Source organism: Salvelinus namaycush, unplaced genomic scaffold, assembly GCF_016432855.1.
Source record: "Salvelinus namaycush isolate Seneca unplaced genomic scaffold, SaNama_1.0 Scaffold1236, whole genome shotgun sequence".
Lineage (NCBI taxonomy): Eukaryota > Metazoa > Chordata > Actinopteri > Salmoniformes > Salmonidae > Salvelinus > Salvelinus namaycush.
This window is the reverse complement of record NW_024057938.1, coordinates 44,217-65,811: the sequence shown is the minus strand read 5'-3', so window position 1 is coordinate 65,811 and position 21,595 is coordinate 44,217. Positions and strand designations below refer to the sequence as shown.

General features: G+C 41.5%; 1 protein-coding gene across 1 annotated transcript in view; it reads right to left on the bottom strand.

Annotated features, from left to right (window-relative positions):
- Positions 1–257: 257 nt before the first annotated feature.
- Positions 258–21,595, bottom strand: part of LOC120036190 (muscle, skeletal receptor tyrosine protein kinase-like) — a 55,641-nt gene continuing 34,303 nt past the window's right edge. The window contains exons 13-17 of the mRNA XM_038982667.1: positions 17,978–18,001; positions 17,736–17,824; positions 9,996–10,155; positions 9,335–9,518; positions 258–456 (exon numbers count right to left, since the gene is read on the bottom strand). Of these exons, the coding sequence (XP_038838595.1) occupies positions 258–456; positions 9,335–9,518; positions 9,996–10,155; positions 17,736–17,824; positions 17,978–18,001 (656 nt within the window). The remainder of the gene's footprint in view (positions 457–9,334; positions 9,519–9,995; positions 10,156–17,735; positions 17,825–17,977; positions 18,002–21,595) is intronic.

Below are 21,595 nucleotides of genomic sequence, written 5' to 3'. Positions count from 1 at the left end.
CTTTCAAATATTTATATGTTCTTTAATTCCATTCTTTTAGGTTTGTGTATTGTGTGTATTGTTGTGAATTGTTAGATATTTCTGCACTGATGGAGCTAGAAACACAAGCATTTCGCTACACCCGCAATGACATCTGCTAAACATGTGTATGTGACCAATACAATTTGATTTGCGGTAGTCAACAGAGTTAACTGGGAGTCAACAGAGAGTCAGAGAATTGCTTGGTACATGTAATACAGTATAATCTAATGAGAGTCTCACCTGGCCTGGAAGACCCGTCCGAAGGCCCCCTCTCCGATGTCCCTGACGTACTCGATGTTGTTCCTGGGGTACTCTAGAGCCATCAGCTTGGAGTTAAGCAGTAGGGGCAGGCGCTGGTACATGGGGTTGGGGTGGAGTCGGTCCAGCAGCAGACTCTCAGAGGGTAAGGCAGTCAGGGTGGGGGTCTCCATGACTCTGATAGAGAGGGAAAGAGAGAGAGAGAGGTTATTATAGTGACTGCTTCCCAAATTACACTGTATTCTCTTTATAGTGCAATAATTTAGACCAGGGCTACCCACAGGGCTACCCACAGGGCTATCCACAGGGCTACCCCCAGGGCTACCCACAGGGCTACCCATAGGGCTACCCACAGGGCTATCCACAGGGCTATCCACAGGGCTACCCACAGGGCTATCCACAGGGCTACCCACAGGGCTACTCACAGGGCTACCCACAGGGCTACCCACAGGGCTACCCACAGGGCTATCCACAGGGCTACCCACAGGGCTACCCACAGGGCTACCCACAGGGCTATCCACAGGGCTACCCACAGGGCTACCCACAGGGCTACCCACAGGGCTACCCACAGGGCTATCCACAGGGCAACCCACAGGGCTACCCATAGGGCTACCCACAGGGCTATCCACAGGGCTACCCACAGGGCTACCCACAGGGCTATCCACAGGGCTACCCACAGGGCTCTGGACAAAAATAGTGCACCATATAGAGAACAGGGTACCGTTTGGGATGCACCCAGTGTCAACTCTGACCAATGGTCTCCTATGTTTGACAACACCATATACAGTCAGGTCCAGAATTATTGGCACCCTTGATAAAGATGAGGGGGGGGGGGGGCTGTCTAAATTAAACATAAAAAATACTGAGCGATATTGCATGCTCAAAAAATGGGGAAATTATGATTTTGTTTATCAAGTAATGAAATAAAATTTAAAAAAGATGGGAGGTCAAAATGATTGTTTCCCCTGTTTTCAATACACCCTCTCCTGCTCTTGTGGACGGCCCTCTTCAATTCAAACCACAGGTTTTCATGGGGTCCAGGGACTAAGATGGCAAAGTGTTTATTTTGTTGTCAACGGCATCATGAACTTTACTAAGCACCAGGACATTTTTCCCCAAAAACATGGTTGCCTCTGGCAGGAGGCTGAAACTTGGCAGCATGTGGATTCTGTATGGAGGAATGGTCTAAGATCCCTCCCACTGTGTTCTCCAATCAGATTCTGTATGGAGGAATGGTCTAAGATCCCTCCCACTGTGTTCTCTAATCAGATTCTGTATGGAGGAATGGTCTAAGATCCCTCCCACTGTGTTCTCCAATCTCATAAAACATTTTAGAAAAAGCCCCCTGAAGCTCGGACAGCAGAGTCCCTGCCCCCTGAAGCTCGGACAGCAGAGTCCCTGCCCCCTGAAGCTCGGACAGCAGAGTCCCTGCCCCCTGAAGCTCGGACAGCAGAGTCCCTGCCCCCTGAAGCTCGGACAGCAGAGTCCGCAGCAGAGTCCCTGCCCCCTGAAGCTCGGACAGCAGAGTCCGCAGCAGAGTCCCTGCCCCCTGAAGCTCAGACAGCGGAGTCCCTGCCCCCTGAAGCTCGGACAGCAGAGTCCGCAGCAGAGTCCCTGCCCATCTTTCATAAACATCTGAAACTCTACCTCTTCAAACAGTATATTAAATAATCCTCCTCCTCACCTCGACTCCCCCCTTTCTAGCTCGGTCTCTACTGATAGCTACGTTATTGAGGAAAAATGTACTAACTATGCCTGTAATATGTGGTTGTTACACCTAGCTATCTGAAGATAAATGTACTAACTATGCCTGTAATATGTGGTTGTTACACCTAGCTATCTGAAGATGAATGCAATAACTTTTTTATTTTTTAAATTAATTTTATTTTACCCTTATTTTACCAGGTAAGTTGACTGAGAACACATTCTCATTTACAGCAACGAGCTGGGGAATAGTTACAGGAGAGAGGAGGGGGATGAATGAGCCAATTGTAAGCTTGGGGAGGGTTCTGGAGGATTGGAAACAGGGGTTCTAATAATTTTGACCCCTATCTTTTAGAATTTATTTATTTTATAATTGATTAAACTAAAACTCTTTCTCTGAGCAATTTTTGGACACCTGCCTACACACAATCAAAGTGGAATTATGTTTATAGAAATGTTTACAAATTAATCAAAAATTAAAAGCTGAAATGCCTTGAATCAATAAGTATTCAACCCCGTTGTCATGGCGAGTCTTAAGTTCAGAAGTAAAAATGTGCTTAACAAGTCATATAATAAATCAAAATAAACAAAACAAAAGTATGTTTGAATACCGCTGAGGGGCAACGCTGTAACATCCAATGCCTGTTTGTCTGAGGTTGATGCCGTGCAGCTGCTTGTAAACATATACACACACTCGCATTCAAACACACACATGTGCTGGATATCTGTTGTGATAGTTGTTGTCCTGGATGTCTGTTGTGATAGTTGTTGTCCTGGATGTCTGTTGTGATAGTTGTTGTCCTGGATGTCTGTTGTGATAGTTGTTGTCCTGGATGTCTGTTGTGATAGTTGTTGTCCTGGATGTCTGTTGTGATAGTTGTTGTCCTGGATATCTGTAGTGGTTGTTGTTGTCCTGGATGTCTGTTGTGATAGTTGTTGTCCTGGATGTCTGTAGTGGTTGTTGTTGTCCTGGATGTCTGTTGTGATAGTTGTTGTCCTGGATGTCTGTAGTGGTTGTTGTTGTCCTGGATGTCTGTTGTGATAGTTGTTGTCCTGGATGTCTGTAGTGATAGTTGTTGTCCTGGATGTCTGTTGTGGTTGTTGTTGTCCTGGATGTCTGTAGTGATAGTTGTTGTCCTGGTTGTCTGTAGTGATAGTTGTTGTCCTGGATGTCTGTAGTGGTTGTTGTTGTCCTGGATGTCTGTTGTGATAGTTGTTGTCCTGGATGTCTGTTGTGATAGTTGTTGTCCTGGATGTCTTTATGATAGTTGTTGTCCTGGATGTCTGTAGTGGTTGTTGTTGTCCTGGATGTCTGTAGTGGTTGTTGTTGTCCTGGATGTCTGTAGTGGTTGTTGTTGTCCTGGATGTCTGTTGTGGTTGTTGTTGTCCTGGATGTCTGTAGTGATAGTTGTTGTCCTGGATGTCTGTAGTGATAGTTGTTGTCCTGGATGTCTGTAGTGGTTGTTGTTGTCCTGGATGTCTGTAGTGATAGTTGTTGTCCTGGATGTCTGTAGTGGTTGTTGTTGTCCTGGATGTCTGTTGTGGTTGTTGTTGTCCTGGATGTCTGTTGTGATAGTTGTTGTCCTGGATGTCTGTAGTGATAGTTGTTGTCCTGGATGTCTGTAGTGATAGTTGTTGTCCTGGATGTCTGTTGTGGTTGTTGTTGTCCTGGATGTCTGTTGTGGTTGTTGTTGTCCTGGATGTCTGTAGTGGTTGTTGTTGTCCTGGATGTCTGTAGTGGTTGTTGTTGTCCTGGATGTCTGTAGTGATAGTTGTTGTCCTGGATGTCTGTAGTGATAGTTGTTGTCCTGGATGTCTGTTGTGGTTGTTGTTGTCATGGATGTCTGTTGTGGTTGTTGTTGTCCTGGATGTCTGTTGTGGTTGTTGTTGTCCTGGATGTCTGTAGTGGTTGTTGTTGTCCTGGATGTCTGTAGTGATAGTTGTTGTCCTGGATGTCTGTTGTGGTTGTTGTTGTCCTGGTTGTCTGTAGTGATAGTTGTTGTCCTGGATGTCTGTAGTGATAGTTGTTGTCCTGGATGTCTGTTGTGATAGCTGTTGTCCTGGATATCTGTTGTGATAGTTGTTGTCCTGGATGTCTGTTGTGGTTGTTGTTGTCATGGATGTCTGTAGTGGTTGTTGTTGTCCTGGATGTCTGTAGTGGTTGTTGTTGTCCTGGATGTCTGTTGGGATAGTTGTTGTCCTGGTTGTCTGTTGGGATAGTTGTTGTCCTGGATGTCTTTGTGATAGTTGTTGTCCTGGATGTCTTTGTGATAGTTGTTGTCCTGGATGTCTGTTGTGATAGCTGTTGTCCTGGATATCTGTTGGGATAGTTGTTGTCCTGGATGTCTGTAGTGATAGTTGTTGTCCTGGTTGTCTTTGTGATTGTTGTTGTCCTGGATGTCTGTAGTGGTTGTTGTTGTCCTGGATGTCTGTAGTGGTTGTTGTTGTCCTGGATGTCTGTTGTGATAGTTGTTGTCCTGGATGTCTTTGTGATAGTTGTTGTCCTGGATGTCTGTAGTGGTTGTTGTTGTCCTGGATATCTGTTGTGATAGTTGTTGTCCTGGATGTCTGTAGTGGTTGTTGTTGTCCTGGATGTCTGTAGTGATTGTTGTTGTCCTGGTTGTCTTTGTGATAGTTGTTGTCCTGGATGTCTGTTGTGATAGTTGTTGTCCTGGATGTCTGTAGTGGTTGTTGTTGTCATGGATGTCTGTTGGGATAGTTGTTGTCCTGGATGTCTGTAGTGATAGTTGTTGTCCTGGATGTCTGTAGTGGTTGTTGTTGTCCTGGATGTCTGTAGTGATAGTTGTTGTCCTGGATGTCTGTAGTGGTTGTTGTTGTCCTGGATGTCTGTAGTGATAGTTGTTGTCCTGGATGTCTGTAGTGATAGTTGTTGTCCTGGATGTCTGTAGTGGTTGTTGTTGTCCTGGATGTCTGTTGTTGTTGTTGTTGTCCTGGATGTCTGTAGTGATAGTTGTTGTCCTGGATGTCTGTTGTGATAGTTGTTGTCCTGGATGTCTTTGTGATAGTTGTTGTCCTGGATGTCTGTAGTGGTTGTTGTTGTCCTGGATGTCTGTTGTGATAGCTGTTGTCCTGGATATCTGTTGTGATAATTGTTGTCCTGGATGTCTGTTGTTGTTGTTGTTGTCCTGGATGTCTGTTGTGATAGTTGTTGTCCTGGTTGTCTGTAGTGGTTGTTGTTGTCCTGGATGTCTGTAGTGATTGTTGTTGTCCTGGTTGTCTTTGTGATAGTTGTTGTCCTGGATGTCTTTGTGATAGTTGTTGTCCTGGATGTCTGTAGTGGTTGTTGTTGTCCTGGATGTCTGTAGTGGTTGTTGTTGTCCTGGATGTCTGTAGTGATTGTTGTTGTCCTGGTTGTCTTTGTGATAGTTGTTGTCCTGGATGTCTTTGTGATAGTTGTTGTCCTGGATGTCTGTTGTGATAGTTGTTGTCCTGGATATCTGTTGTGATAGTTGTTGTCCTGGTTGTCTTTGTGATAGTTGTTGTCCTGGATGTCTGTAGTGATAGTTGTTGTCCTGGTTGTCTTTGTGATAGTTGTTGTCCTGGATGTCTGTTGTGGTTGTTGTTGTCCTGGATGTCTGTTGTGGTTGTTGTTGTCCTGGATGTCTATTGTGGTTGTTGTTGTCCTGGTTGTCTGTAGTGATAGTTGTTGTCCTGGATGTCTGTAGTGATAGTTGTTGTCCTGGATGTCTGTTGTGGTTGTTGTTGTCCTGGATGTCTGTTGTGATAGCTGTTATCCTGGATGTCTGTTGTGATAGTTGTTGTCCTGGATGTCTGTTGTGGTTGTTGTTGTCCTGGATGTCTGTTGTGATAGTTGTTGTCCTGGATGTCTGTAGTGATAGTTGTTGTCCTGGATGTCTGTAGTGGTTGTTGTTGTCCTGGATGTCTGTTGTGATAGTTGTTGTCCTGGATGTCTGTTGTTGTTGTTGTTGTCCTGGATGTCTGTAGTGATAGTTGTTGTCCTGGATATCTGTTGTTGTTGTTGTTGTCCTGGATGTCTGTAGTGATAGTTGTTGTCCTGGATGTCTGTTGTTGTTGTTGTTGTCCTGGATGTCTGTAGTGGTTGTTGTTGTCCTGGATGTCTGTTGTTGTTGTTGTTGTCCTGGATGTCTGTAGTGATAGTTGTTGTCCTGGATGTCTGTTGTTGTTGTTGTTGTCCTGGATGTCTGTAGTGGTTGTTGTTGTCCTGGATGTCTTTGTGATAGTTGTTGTCCTGGTTGTCTGTAGTGATAGTTGTTGTCCTGGATGTCTGTAGTGATAGTTGTTGTCCTGGATGTCTTTGTGATAGTTGTTGTCCTGGATGTCTTTGTGATAGTTGTTGTCCTGGATGTCTTTGTGATAGTTGTTGTCCTGGATGTCTGTTGTGATAGCTGTTGTCCTGGATATCTGTTGTGATAGTTGTTGTCCTGGTTGTCTTTGTGATAGTTGTTGTCCTGGATGTCTGTAGTGATAGTTGTTGTCCTGGTTGTCTTTGTGATAGTTGTTGTCCTGGATGTCTGTTGTGGTTGTTGTTGTCCTGGATGTCTTTGTGATAGTTGTTGTCCTGGTTGTCTTTGTGATAGTTGTTGTCCTGGATGTCTTTGTGATAGTTGTTGTCCTGGATGTCTGTTGTGATAGCTGTTGTCCTGGATGTCTGTTGTGGTTGTTGTTGTCCTGGATGTCTTTGTGATAGTTGTTGTCCTGGATGTCTTTGTGATAGTTGTTGTCCTGGATGTCTGTTGTGATAGTTGTTGTCCTGGATGTCTGTTGTGATAGCTGTTGTCCTGGATGTCTGTTGTGATAGTTGTTGTCCTGGATGTCTTTGTGATAGTTGTTGTCCTGGATGTCTTTGTGATAGTTGTTGTCCTGGATGTCTTTGTGATAGTTGTTGTCCTGGATGTCTGTTGTGATAGCTGTTGTCCTGGATATCTGTTGTGATAGTTGTTGTCCTGGTTGTCTTTGTGATAGTTGTTGTCCTGGATGTCTGTAGTGATAGCTGTTGTCCTGGATGTCTGTTGTGGTTGTTGTTGTCCTGGATGTCTGTTGTGGTTGTTGTTGTCCTGGATGTCTGTAGTGATAGCTGTTGTCCTGGATATCTGTTGTGATAGTTGTTGTCCTGGATGTCTGTTGTGGTTGTCCTGGATGTCTGTAGTGGTTGTTGTTGTCCTGGTTGTGAATTTCAAACACAGATGAAACCACAAAGACCAGGGAGGTTTTCCAATGCACAATGCCAAAGAAGGGAACATATTGGTAGATGGGTAAAAAATAAAAAAGTAGACATTGAATATCCCTTTGAGCATGGTGAAGTTATTAATTACACTTTGGATGGTGTATCAATACACCCAGTCACTACAAAGATAGTCCGTCACGGACAGGAAGGAAACCGCTTAGGGATTTCACCATAAAGCCAATAGTGACTTCAAAAGTTTAGTAGCTTTGATAGAAAAATGAAAATGAATCAACAACATTGTAGTTACTCCACAATACTGACAGAGTGAAAAGAAGGAAGCCTGTACAGAACACAAATATTCCAAAACGTGCATCCTGTTTGCAATAAGGCAATAAATTAATTCTGTAAAAAATGTGGCAAAGCAATTCACTTTTGTTTGGGGCAAATCCAATTCAACACATTACTGAGTACCACTCTCCATATCTTCAAGCATGGTGGTGGCTGCATCATGTTATGGGTATTATTGTAATCTGGGGAGTTTTTTAGGATAAAAAAACCCAGAATGGAGCTAAGCACAGGGAAAATCATAGAGGAAAACCTGGTTCAGTCTGCTTTTCACCAGACACTGGGAAATGAGTTCACCTTTCAGCAGGATAATAACCTAAAACACATTGCCACATCTACAGTCTAGTTGCTTACCAAGAAGACAGTGAATGTTCCTGACTTAAATCTACTTGAAAATCTATGGCAAGACTTGAAAATGTTTGTCTAGTAATGATCAACAACCAATTTGACAGAGCTAGAATAACTTTTTAAAGAATAATGGCCAATTGTTGTACATTCCAGGTGTGGAAAGCTCTTAGAGGCTCACCCAGAAAGACTCACAGCTGTAATCAATGCCAAAGGTCCTTCTACAAAGTATTGACTCAGGGGTGTGAATACTTATGTAAATATTTTTCCTGTCTTTCATATTACTAGCTGTGTTACTAACCATATTACTAGCTGTGTTACTAACCATATTACTAGCTGTGTTACTAACCGTGTTACTAACCATATTACTAACTATGTTACTAACCGTGTTAATAACCGTGTTACTAACCATATTACTAGCTGTGTTACTAACCATATTACTAGCTGTGTTACTAACCGTGTTACTAACCATATTACTAACCGTGTTAATAACCGTGTTACTAACCATATTACTAACTGTGTTACTAACCATATTACTAGCTGTGTTACTAACCGTGTTACTAACCATATTACTAACTATGTTACTAACCGTGTTAATAACCGTGTTACTAACCGTGTTACTAAGCGTGTTACTAGCTGTGTTACTAACTGTGTTACTAACCATGTTACTAACCATATTACTAGCTGTGTTACTAACCGTGTTACTAACCATATTACTATGTTACTAACCGTGTTAATAACCGTGTTACTAACCGTGTTACTAACATGTTACTAAGCGTGTTACTAGCTGTGTTACTAACCGTGTTACTAACCATATTACTATGTTACTAACCGTGTTAATAACCGTGTTACTAACCGTGTTACTAACCGTGTTACTAACCGTGTTACTAACATGTTACTAAGCGTGTTACTAGCTGTGTTACTAACTGTGTTACTAACCATGTTACTAACCATATTACTAGCTGTGTTACTAACCGTGTTACTAACCATATTACTATGTTACTAACCGTGTTAATAACCGTGTTACTAACCGTGTTACTAACATGTTACTAACATATTACTAAGCGTGTTACTAACTGTGTTACTAACTGTGTTACTAACTGTGTTACTAACCATGTTACTAACCATATTACTAGCTGTGTTACTAACCGTGTTACTAACCATATTCCTAGCTGTGTTACTAACCGTGTTACTAACCATATTACTAGCTGTGTTACTAACCATATTACTAGCTGTGTTACTAACCATATTACTAGCTGTGTTACTAACCATATTACTAGCTGTGTTACTAACCATATTACTAGCTGTGTTACTAACCATATTACTAGCTGTGTTACTAACCGTGTTACTAACCATATTACTAACCGTGTTACTAACATATTACTAACATATTACTAAGCGTGTTACTAAGCGTGTTACTAAGTGTATTACTAACTGTTGAAGAAATGTCTGCAGAATGTCTTCTACTATATTGGCTGACATAACCCAGCGTACGTCTTGTGGTTCTTCCATGTCTTCCTCCTCCTCTTGCACATGATGATGATGATGGTGAGGAAGGCTATGGCTGCGAAGGCTGCTAGTAGACAGATGATGATGATCATAGAGTAGGCCGGAGAGACGGAGGGAGGGAGGAGGGGAGGATTCTGGCGAGGGAACGATGACTCCGTCTTCACTACCACTGGGGGGACAGAGAGTCAACAGTCTTCACTACTACTGAGGGGACAGAGAGTCAAGACTGTCATCACAAGATGGATCTTACCTCAATCAGTAGCTCAATAATTGCCCTTTTTCTCAAGACCTGAACAGGAAAAACACCTTGGCCCTAGCCATACATTGTAGCTAGGGCCCATATTGTTCCTGATCAGGTCTCCAAGCCTTATGGAAGTCATATTTGGGAATATTAGAAAAAGTGGTTCCAAAAATTGTTCTTCGGCTGTCCCCATAGGAGAACCCTTTTTAATTAGAGGCAGAACCCTTTTTGGTTCCAGGTATAAATATTTTGTGTTCCATGTAGACCCGTCTGGGGAAAGGGTTCTACATGGAACCCAATAGGGTTCTACCTGGAACCAAAAGGGTTCTTCCAAGGGTTCTCATATGGGGACAACCGAAGAACCCTTTGAGGTTCTAGATAGCACCTTTTTTTCTAAGAGTGTACCTTCTCCACATTTGGGAATGTTGCAGTATTCCCAGCGGATGTTGGGGTTGGTTGTATAACACCAGGGCTTCTCATTCTCTCCTCCCGGGTTCCGGCACGAGCTCTGTGCGTTCCTCAGCTCTGATAATACATCCACACTGAGACGGTGCAGGTGGGGACCCTGAGACAGAGACAGACAGAGAGAGAGACAGAGAAAGACAGAGAGACAGAGAGAGAGAGAGAGAGAGAGAGAGAGAGAGAGAGAGATGAGCAGATGATCTCCTGCATTTTTCAACATAACCTTCACTCCAAATCAAAATTCTCAACCTACAACCTGATTTTGGACAAAATCACCGGGAAGGATTCCTACTACCAAAGTTTATTATTTCCAAGATATACCCAACAGAAACCTGAAAACACCATCCAATCTGGAACTGAGTGAGTCATGTTTAGTCTGAAGCTACTTTTAAAGCCAAGGAAAATATATTTATATTAATTTATAAGGACTGAATGATAAGTTAAATGCAAGTATTTCCCGTGACTGACTCAATGCCAAATGTCTACCTGGCCCACCGCTCCACCGCTCCACCCTGGACTTGAACAGCCTTTACCACCAGGTCTACCTATACAAAGCAGCAGTGCCCACCTTCGCCCGTAACCTAAAGGGAGCTACAGACACCCGCCCAGACCCCCCGGACCTACACATAGAGGACCCATGCCGAGAGGACCTACATCCAAACCACAGCCCCACCAGCCACATCCACACCCAATCAACACCCCCCCAAGACAACCATGCCCACACCCCATTTAGGCCCCCTCAGATCAGACCTATGCCACTCCTGCCCACCCCATGCCGCCCACTCCCGCAAAGAGGGCATCAACATGAAAGTCACACATACGCCCATCGCTATGTTTGGAGGAAAAAGGGATACGCTTGCAAGCCGAATAACACCATCCCAACCGTGAAGCACGGGGGTGGCAGCATCATGTTGTGGGGGTGCTTTGCTGCAGGGGGGACTGGTGCACTTCACAAAATAGATGGCATCATGAGGAAGAAAATTATGTGGATATATTGGAGCAACATCTCAAGACATCAGTTAGGAAGTTAAAACATCTTGAAGCTAAGGGGGCAGAATTGTTATGTTTGGAAAAAACAATGTTCTCAATGTAAGCTGCCTATTTCTCAGATGCTAGAATATGCATATAAATGACAGATTAGGATAGAAAACACTCTAAAGTTTCCAAAACTGTCAAAATATTGTCTGTGAGTGTAACAGAACTGATTTTGCAGGCGAGACCTGAGGAAATCCAACCCGGAAGTGCCTCTTATTTTGAAAAACCCCTGTTCCATTGCCTGCCTTTCGTCCATTTAAAGCGATATCAACCAGATTCCTTTTGCAATGGCTTCCACAGGGTGTGAACAGTCTTTAGACATAGTTTCAAGCTTTTATTCAGAAAAATTAGCGAGATTTATCAAAACGCGTCAGTGGATGGCTGTAAGTCCTTCGATTAGTTCATGCGTGCGAAAGTTGTAGCTCGACATTTTCTTTCTCTCTAGTATTGAATAGTTTACCGTCCGGTTGAAATATTATCGATTATTTATGTTAAAAACAACCTAAGGATTGATTATAAAAAACGTTTGACATGTTTCTACGAACTTTACGGATACTATTTGGAATTTCCATCTGCCCTTCATGACCGCTCGAGCCTGTTGATTTCTGAACATAACGCACCAGGTTTTTGAGGTTTTTGGATATAAAAATAATATTTATCGAACAAAAGGAAAATGTATTGTGTAACTGGGAGTCGTGAGTGCGAACATCCGAAGATCATCAAAGGTAAGCGATTAATTTTATTGCTTTTCAGACTTTCGTGACCAATCTACATTGCTGCTAGCTGTTCGTAATGTTTTGTCTAATGATCGATAAACTCACAAACGCTTGGATTGCTTTCGCTGTAAAGCATATTTTCAAAATCTGACACGATAGGTGGATTAACAACAAGCTAAGCTGTGTTTTGGTATATTTCACTTGTGATTTCATGAAAATAAATATTTTTAGTAATTTTTTGGGAATTTGGCGCTCTGCAATTCAGCGGTTGTGTACGAAAATGATCCCGTTAAAGGGATCCATGTGCCAAGAGGTTAAACAATTTAAAGGGAATGCTACCAAATACTGATTGAGTATATGTAAACTTCTGACCCACTGTGAATGTGATGAAATAAAAGCAGAAATAAATAATTCTCTCTACTATTATTCTGACATTTCACATTCTTAAAATAAAGTGCTAATCCTAACTGACCTAAAACAGGGAATATTTACTAGGATTAAATGTCAGGAAATGTGAAAAACTGAGTTTAAATGTATTTGGCTAAGGTGTATGTAAACTTCTGACTTCAACTGTATATATCAACAAATTAGCGAGATCACTAGAACAGTCTGCAGCACCCGGCCTCATCCGACTAGAATCTGAAGTCAAATGTCTACTGTTTGCTGATGATCTGGTGCTTCTGTCACCAACCAAGGAGGGCCTACAGCAGCACCTAGATATTCTGCACAGATTCTGTCAGATCTGGGCCCTGACAGTAAATCTCAGTAAAACTGAAATTAATGGTGTTCCAAAAAAGGTCCAGTTGCCAGGACCACAGAAACAAATTCCATCTAGACACCGTTGCCCTAGAGCACACAAACTATACAGACCTCAGCCTAAACATCAGCACCACAGGTAACTTCCATAAGGCTGTGAACGATCTGAGAGTCAAGGCAAGAAGCGCCTTCTATGCCATCAAAAGGAACACAAAATTTGTCATACCAATCAGGATCTGGCTAAAAATACTTGAATCAGTTATAGAGCCTATTGCCATTCATGGTTGTGATGTCTGGGGTCCGCTCACCAACCAAGAATTCACAAAATGGGACAAACACCAGAGAGACTCTGCAACGTAAAACACCAAATTCATTGAATGACTCAATCATGGACACTCTTCCTGACAGTTGTGGCTGCTTTATTGTCTCTACCTCCTTGACCTTTGTGCTGTTGTCTGTGCCCAATAATGTTGGTACCATGTTTTGTGCTGCTACCATGTTGTGCTGCTGCCATGTTGTGTTGCTACCATGTTGTGTTGTCATGTGTTGCTGCCATGCTATGTTTTTGTCCTAGGTCTCTTTTTATGTAGTGTTGTCTCTCTTGTCGTGATGTGTGTTTTGTCCTATATTTTATAATTATTTTTTTAAATCCCAGTCCCCGTCCCCGCAGGAGGCCTTTTGCCTTTGTGAAAAGAGTTTGTTTTTAAATGACTTGCCTAGTTAAATAAAGGTTAAATAAAATAAATAAATAATGATTGCAAAGCAGGATTTGGCCGATACCTGCTAATGATCAAAATCCAGAAAAGAGCCGTTAAATTCTAAAACCACCTAAAAATAATCGATTCCAAACCTTCCATAACAAAGCCAACACCTACAGAGAGATGAACCTGGAGAAGAGTCCCCTAAGCAAGCTGGTCCTGGGGCTCTGTTCACAAACACAATCAGACCCCACAGATCACAAGGACATCAACACAATTAGACCCAACCAAATCATGAGAAAACAAAAAGATAATTACTTGACACATTGGAAAGAAAGAATTAACAAAAAAACTGAGCCAACTAGAATGCTATTTGGCCCTAAACAGAGAGTACACAGTGGCAGAATACCTGACCACTGTGACTGACCCAAACTTAAGGAAAGCTTTGACTATGTACAGACTCAGTGAGCATAGCCTTGCTATTGAGAAAGGCCACTGTAGGCCGACCTGGCTCTCAAGAGTAGACACAATGCCCACAAAATGAGCTGCAAACTGCGCTGTGTTTCCTAACCTCCTGCCAAATGTATGATCATATTAGAATCACATTTTTCCCTCAGATTATACAGACCCCCATAAAAAAATTGAAAACAAACTCAATTTCAATAAACTCCCATATCTATTGGGTGAAATACCACAGTGACATCACAGCAGCAAGATTTGTGACCTGTTGCAACAAGAAAAGGGTAACCAGTGAAGAACAAACACCATTGTAAATACAACCCATATTTATGTTTATTTATCGTCTCTTTTCTGCTTCAACTATTTGCACATACTATGACATTTAAAATGTATTTATTCTTTTTTGAACTTTTGTGAGTATAATGTTTAATTTGTATTGTTTTTCACTTTTGTTTATTATAACTACTTCACTTGCTTTGGTAATGTTAACATATGTTTCCCATGCCAATATAGCCCTTAAATTGAATTGAGAGAGAGAGAGAGATGTTGGTTTAGTTTATTAGGATCCCCAAATACATGAAAGAGCACAGAACAGTAATAGTCAACAACAACATAAGACATTACATTAAATAAGAGTTATACAGTGCATTCGGAAAGTATTCAGACCACTTGATTTTTTACACATTTGGTTACATTACAGCCTTATTCTAAAATGATTTCAATAGTTTTTTCCCCTCATCCATCTTCACAACAATACCCCAGAATGACAAAGCAAAAGCAGGTTTTTATAAAACCCGGAAAGATCACATTTACATAAGTATTCAGACCCTTTACTCAGTACTTTGTTGAATCACCTTTGGCAGCGATTACAGCCTCGAGTCTTCTTGGGTATGACGCTACAAGCTTGGCACACCTGTATTTGGGGAGTTTCTCCCATTTCTTCTCTGTAGATCCTCTCAAGCTCTGTCAGGTTGGATGGGGAGCGTCGCTGCACAGCTATTTTCAGGTTTCTCCAGAAATGTTAGATCGGGATCAAAGCCTGGGCTCTGGTTGGGCCACTCAAGGACATTCAGAGACTTGTTCCGAAGCCACTCCTGTGTTGTCTTGACTGTGTGCTTACGGTCATTGTCCAGTTGGAAGGTGAACCTTCGCCCCAGTATTTTGTATTTTGCTCTGTTAATCTTTCCCTCGATCCTGACTAGTCTCCCAGTCCCTGCTGCTGAAAACATCCCTACAGCATGCCACCACCATGCTTCACCGTAGGGATAGTGCCAGATTTCCTCCAGACGTGATGCTTGGCATTCAGGCCAAAGAGTTCAATCTTGGTTTCATCAGACCAGAGAATATTTTTTCTTATGGTCTGAGAGTCCTTTAGGTGCCTTTTGGCAAACTCCAAGTGAGCTGTCATGTCATTTTACTGAGGAGTGGCTTCTGTCTGCCCACTCTACCATAAAGACCTGATTGGTGGAGTGCTGCAGAGATGGTTGTCTTTTTGTCCTTCTGGAAGGTTCTCCCATCTCCACAAATGAACTCTGGAGCTCTGTCAGAGTGACCATCGGGGTCTTGGGCACCTCCCTGACTACGAACCTTCAATTGAATTTACCACAGGTGGACTCTGATCAAGTTGAATTCTATGGCACGTTATTTACGTTTCAGTCATTGTTGCCAGAATGATGCAAATGTGGAAAAAGTCAAGGAGTCTGAAAACTTTGTTAATGCACTGTATATCGGAACGACATCAGGAGGCAAAATATTATTTATTTCCACACTATTCATATATACATTAAATCTGTTTTTGGTTTGGGTAGAGTGAAGAAACCTACATATTCAGATATACAGTTGAATCAGATCTTTAGAAAGAACCACAGTGTCTTTCTGAGATGCAGAGTAGGTGAACGGATGATCTATGAATGTGTGGTTCCTACCATGAAGCATGGAGGAGGAGGTGTGATGGTGTGGGGATGCTTTGCTGGTGACACTGGCAGTGATTTATTTAGGATTCAAGGCCCACTTAACCAGTATGGCTACACACAGCATTCTACTGTGATACACCATCCCTTCTGGTTTGCGCTTAGTGGGACTATCATTTGTTTTTCAACAGGATAATGACCCAACACACACCTCCAGGTTGTGTAAGGGCTATTAGACCAAGAAGGTGGGTGATGGAGTGCCGCATCAGATGACCTGGCCTCCACAATCACTCGACCTGAAACCATTTGAGATGGTTTGGAATGAGTTGGACCGCAGAGTGAAGGTAAAGCAGCCAACAAGTGCTCAGCATATGTGGGAACTCCTTCCAGACTGTTGGAATAGCATTCCAGGTGAACCTGGTTGAGATAATGCCAAGAGTGTGCAAAGCTGTCATCAAGGCAAAGGGTGGCTACTTTGAAGAATCTCAAAAATACAATATATTTTGTTTAGTTTAATACTGTTTTTGGTTACTACATGATTCCATATGTGTTATATCATAGTTTTGATGTCTTCACTAGTATTCTACAATGTAGAAAATAGTAAAAAATATAGAAAAATCCTTGAATGAGTTGGTGTGTCCAAACTTTTGACCGGTAGTGTCCATTTTGTCATGGGTGGCCCCAGCAGGAATCAAACCCACTATTTTGGGCGTTGTAAGCTACATGCTCTACCAACTGCACCACAACAGAGAGTTAACTAGTACACTCACTTAAGGATAGGCGTCCCGTTAACGGGACAGTTGTAAATCATGCAGCGCCCTGTGTCACGATCGCAGATTTTAGAGACACAACAAATGTCGGTACATATAGGTGTCTTATATCGGCTGAAAGCTTAAATTATTGTTAATATAACTGCACTGTCCAATTTACAGTAGCTATTCCTGCAAAAAAATGCCATGCTATTGTTTGAGGAGAGCTCCTAACAACAAAACACTTTTTTCACCGCGATAGGTTTGATAAATTCACCTCTGAAGGTGAAATGTGTACTTACATTCTGGAATCTTGCTCTGATTTATCATCCAAAGGGTCCCAGAGATAACATGAAGTGTCATTTTGTTAGATAAAATAATTTTTCATATCCTAAAAAGGTCCGATTTGGTATTTCCACTCGTTCAATTTGCAAAGAAATGAATCTGTGAAAATCTAACCCTAAACATTGTTTCAACCAGTCAAATTACGTCCCTATTTATTTCTCAGAGATCCTAGAACGTAACCAGACTTCACTATATCATTAGGGGTGTAGTATATCCTATAGGACACCAAACTTGGACCGAGAGCGACTCCATGGCACGCTGATTACACAGCCGGTCTTCATTTGATCGAATAAATAAAAATAAGCACCAACCGGGGTCAAACAAAGCTAGCTAGATAGCCAATGACGGGAATATCCGGAAACCCTGTATCTGTCGCAAAATGTAGCTGCTAACCTTGTACGACAGCATGCCTTTTCCTTTTGCACAAAAATTATAAGAATATTCAGAGTTATGAAGTTATAAAAACTTGGTTGTTTTGCAAATGTTGAACTTATAATATGGCTACTAATACTGGAAAAGCTAAATCAAAGTCCAAGTATACAGATTTGACGATATTATTGCAGATAAATGTGATATGAATGCAAATGTCTCCTTCACGATTTAACCAAATGTGCATGGGTGACTTCACACTAAATGTCATGTAGTTTGCTCATACTTCAACTTATCCGTCTGAAACTTTGCACATGCACTGCTGCCATCTTGTGGACACCATCGTAGTTTCAACCAGAGTGCTGGCTAGAACTGGGACCTTTCTGTTGCATTTCAAAAATGGTGGTATAAAAAAACTTTTGTTTTACTTTGTATTTTCTTCTACCAGATATATTGTGTTATATTCTCCTACTTTCAATTTACATTTCCACAAACTTCAAAGTGTTTATTTTCAAAGGGTACCATGAATATGCATATCCTTGCTTCAGGGCCTGAGCTACAGGCAATTAGATTTGGGTGTCATTTTAGGTGAAAATGTAAAAAAAGGGGGCTATCCCTATATTTATTAACATTTAAAGTGATTTACCTGTTGGCTCCATCTCTGACAGGGGATACCGGAGCTGGTGATGTTGACTGGTCCTTGGTAGAACCTTCCTTTGTCATTGTAACACGTTGCTGTTTAGACAAATCATCATTATTAGACTGCAAGTAAGACATGTAGTATTGTATATAACGTTTGAAAAAAAATACATTAACACTTTTTTTACATATTCTAATTACAAAGTACAATTCTTAGAACTCAGATAAAAGAGATGAAACTAAACTTACTTGTGACTTGATCTTTCTTTATATCTAAAACACAAAGAGTGTTTGAGACAAATCATGAATATTAGAGTATAGATTAGTATTAGATAATATATTAGTATTAGAAAATATACTAGTATTAGAGAGTAGATTAGTATTAGAGAGTAAATTAGTATTAGATCATATATTAGTATTAGGCAGTAGATTAGTATTAAATAATATATTCGTATTTGATAATATATTAGTATTAGAGAGTAGATTAGTATTAGATAATATACTAGTATTAGAGAGTAGATTAGTATTAGATAATATATTAGTATTAGAGAGTAGATTAGTATTAGATAATATACTACTATTAGAGAGTATATTAGTATTAGAAAGTATATTAGTATTAGAGAGTAGATTAGTATTAGAGAGTAGATTAGTATTAGATAATATACTACTATTAGAGAGTAGATTAGTATTAGATAATATACTAGTATTAGAGAGTAGATTAGTATTAGATAATATACTATTATTAGAGAGTAGATTAGTATTAGAGAGTAGATTAGTATTAGAGAGTATATTAGTATTAGAGAGTATATTCGTATTAGAAAGCTAAGGACAGAGCTAAGGTTAGGGCTAAAGTTAGGCCTAAGGTTAGGCCTAAGGTTAGAGGTACATAAAGTTAGGGCTAAGGTTATAGGGTTAGGGCTAAGGTTAGGCCTAAGGTTAGGCCTAAGGTTAGAGGTACAGTAAGTTAGAGCTAAGGTTAGGGCTAAGTTCAGAGGTACATAAAGTTAGGGCTAAAGTTAGGGCTAAGGTTAGGGCTAAGGTTAGGGCTAAAGTTAGGCCTACGGTACAGTAAGTTAGAGCTAAGGTTAGGGCTAAGTTCAGAGGTACATAAAGTTAGGGCTAAAGTTAGGGCTAAGGTTAGGGCTAAAGTTAGGGCTAAGGTTAGAGGTACAGTAGGTTAGAGCTAAGGTTAGGGCTAAGTTCAGAGGTACATAAAGTTAGGGTTAAGTTTAGGGCTAAGGTTAGAGGTACAGTAAGTTAGGGCTAAGGATAGAGGTACAGTAAGTTAGGGCTAAGGTTAGAGGTACAGTAAGTTAGGGCTAAGGTTAGGGCTAAGGTTAGAGGTACAGTAAGTTAGGGCTAAGGTACAGTAAGTTAGGGCTAAGGTTAGGGCTAAGGTTAGAGGTACAGTAAGTTAGGGCTAAGTTCAGAGGTACATAAAGTTAGGGCTAAGGTTAGGGCTAAGGTTAGAGGTACAGTAAGTTAGGGCTAAGGTTAGAGGTACAGTAAGTTAGGGCTAAGGTTAGAGGTACAGTAAGTTAGGGCTAAGGTTAGAGGTACAGTAAGTTAGGGCTAAGGTTAGAGGTACAGTAAGTTAGGGCTAAGGTTAGAGGTACAGTAAGTTAGGGCTAAGGTTAGAGGTACAGTAAGTTAGGGCTAAGGTTAGAGGTACAGTAAGTTAGGGCTAAGGTTAGAGGTACAGTAAGTTAGGGCTAAGGTTAGAGGTACAGTAAGTTAGGGCTAAGGTTAGAGGTACAGTAAGTTAGGGCTAAGGTACAGTAAGTTAGGGCTAAGGTACAGTAAGTTAGGGCTAAGGTTAGAGGTACAGTAAGTTAGGGCTAAGGTTAGAGGTACAGTAAGTTAGGGCTAAGGTTAGAGGTACAGTAAGTTAGGGCTAAGGTTAGAGGTACAGTAAGTTAGGGCTAAGGTTAGAGGTACAGTAAGTTAGGGCTAAGGTACAGTAAGTTAGGGCTAAGGTTAGAGGTACAGTAAGTTAGGGCTAAGGTACAGTAAGTTAGGGCTAAGGTTAGAGGTACAGTAAGTTAGGGCTAAGGTTAGAGGTACAGTAAGTTAGGGCTAAGGTTAGAGGTACAGTAAGTTAGGGCTAAGGTTAGAGGTACAGTAAGTTAGGGCTAAGGTTAGAGGTACAGTAAGTTAGGGCTAAGGTACAGTAAGTTAGGGCTAAGGTACAGTAAGTTAGGGCTAAGGTTAGAGGTACAGTAAGTTAGGGCTAAGGTTAGAGGTACAGTAAGTTAGGGCTAAGGTACAGTAAGTTAGGGCTAAGGTTAGGGCTAAGGTTAGAGGTACAGTAAGTTAGGGCTAAGGTTAGAGGTACAGTAAGTTAGGGCTAAGGTTAGGGCTAAGGTTAGAGGTACAGTAAGTTAGGGCTAAGGTTAGAGGTACAGTAAGTTAGGGCTAAGGTTAGAGGTAGAGTAAGTTAGGGCTAAGGTTAGAGGTACAGTAAGTTAGGGCTAAGGTTAGAGGTACAGTAAGTTAGGGCTAAGGTACAGTAAGTTAGGGCTAAGGTTAGAGGTACAGTAAGTTAGGGCTAAGGTTAGAGGTACAGTAAGTTAGGGCTAAGGTTAGAGGTACAGTAAGTTAGGGCTAAGGTTAGAGGTACAGTAAGTTAGGGCTAAGGTTAGAGGTACAGTAAGTTAGGGCTAAGGTTAGAGGTACAGTAAGTTAGGGCTAAGGTTAGAGGTACAGTAAGTTAGGGCTAAGGTACAGTAAGTTAGGGCTAAGGTACAGTAAGTTAGGGCTAAGGTTAGAGGTACAGTAAGTTAGGGCTAAGGTTAGAGGTACAGTAAGTTAGGGCTAAGGTTAGGGCTAAGGTTAGAGGTACAGTAAGTTAGGGCTAAGGTTAGAGGTACAGTAAGTTAGGGCTAAGGTTAGAGGTACAGTAAGTTAGGGCTAAGGTTAGAGGTACAGTAAGTTAGGGCTAAGGTTAGGGCTAAGGTTAGAGGTACAGTAAGTTAGGGCTAAGGATAGAGGTACAGTAAGTTAGGGCTAAGGTTAGAGGTACAGTAAGTTAGGGCTAAGGTTAGAGGTACAGTAAGTTAGGGCTAAGGTACAGTAAGTTAGGGCTAAGGTTAGAGGTACAGTAAGTTAGGGCTAAGGTTAGAGGTACAGTAAGTTAGGGCTAAGGTTAGAGATACAGTAAGTTAGGGCTAAGGTTAGAGGTACAGTAAGTTAGGGCTAAGGTTAGAGGTACAGTAAGTTAGGGCTAAGGTTAGAGGTACAGTAAGTTAGGGCTAAGGTACAGTAAGTTAGGGCTAAGGTTAGAGGTACAGTAAGTTAGGGCTAAGGTTAGAGGTACAGTAAGTTAGGGCTAAGGTTAGAGGTACAGTAAGTTAGGGCTAAGGTTAGAGGTACAGTAAGTTAGGGCTAAGGTTAGAGGTACAGTAAGTTAGGGCTAAGGTTAGGGGTACAGTAAGTTAGGGCTAAGGTTAGAGGTACAGTAAGTTAGGGCTAAGGTTAGAGGTACAGTAAGTTAGGGCTAAGGTTAGAGGTACAGTAAGTTAGGGCTAAGGTTAGAGGTACAGTAAGTTAGGGCTAAGGTTAGAGGTACAGTAAGTTAGGGCTAAGGTTAGGGCTAAGGTTAGAGGTACAGTAAGTTAGGGCTAAGGTTAGAGGTACAGTAAGTTAGGGCTAAGGTTAGAGGTACAGTAAGTTAGGGCTAAGGTTAGAGGTACAGTAAGTTAAGGCTAAGGTTAGAGGTACAGTAAGTTAGGGCTAAAGTTAGGGCTAAGGTTAGAGGTACAGTAAGTTAGGGCTAAGGTTAGGGCTAAGGTTAGAGGTACAGTAAGTTAGGGCTAAGGTTAGGGCTAAGGTTAGAGGTACAGTAAGTTAGGGCTAAGGTTAGAGGTA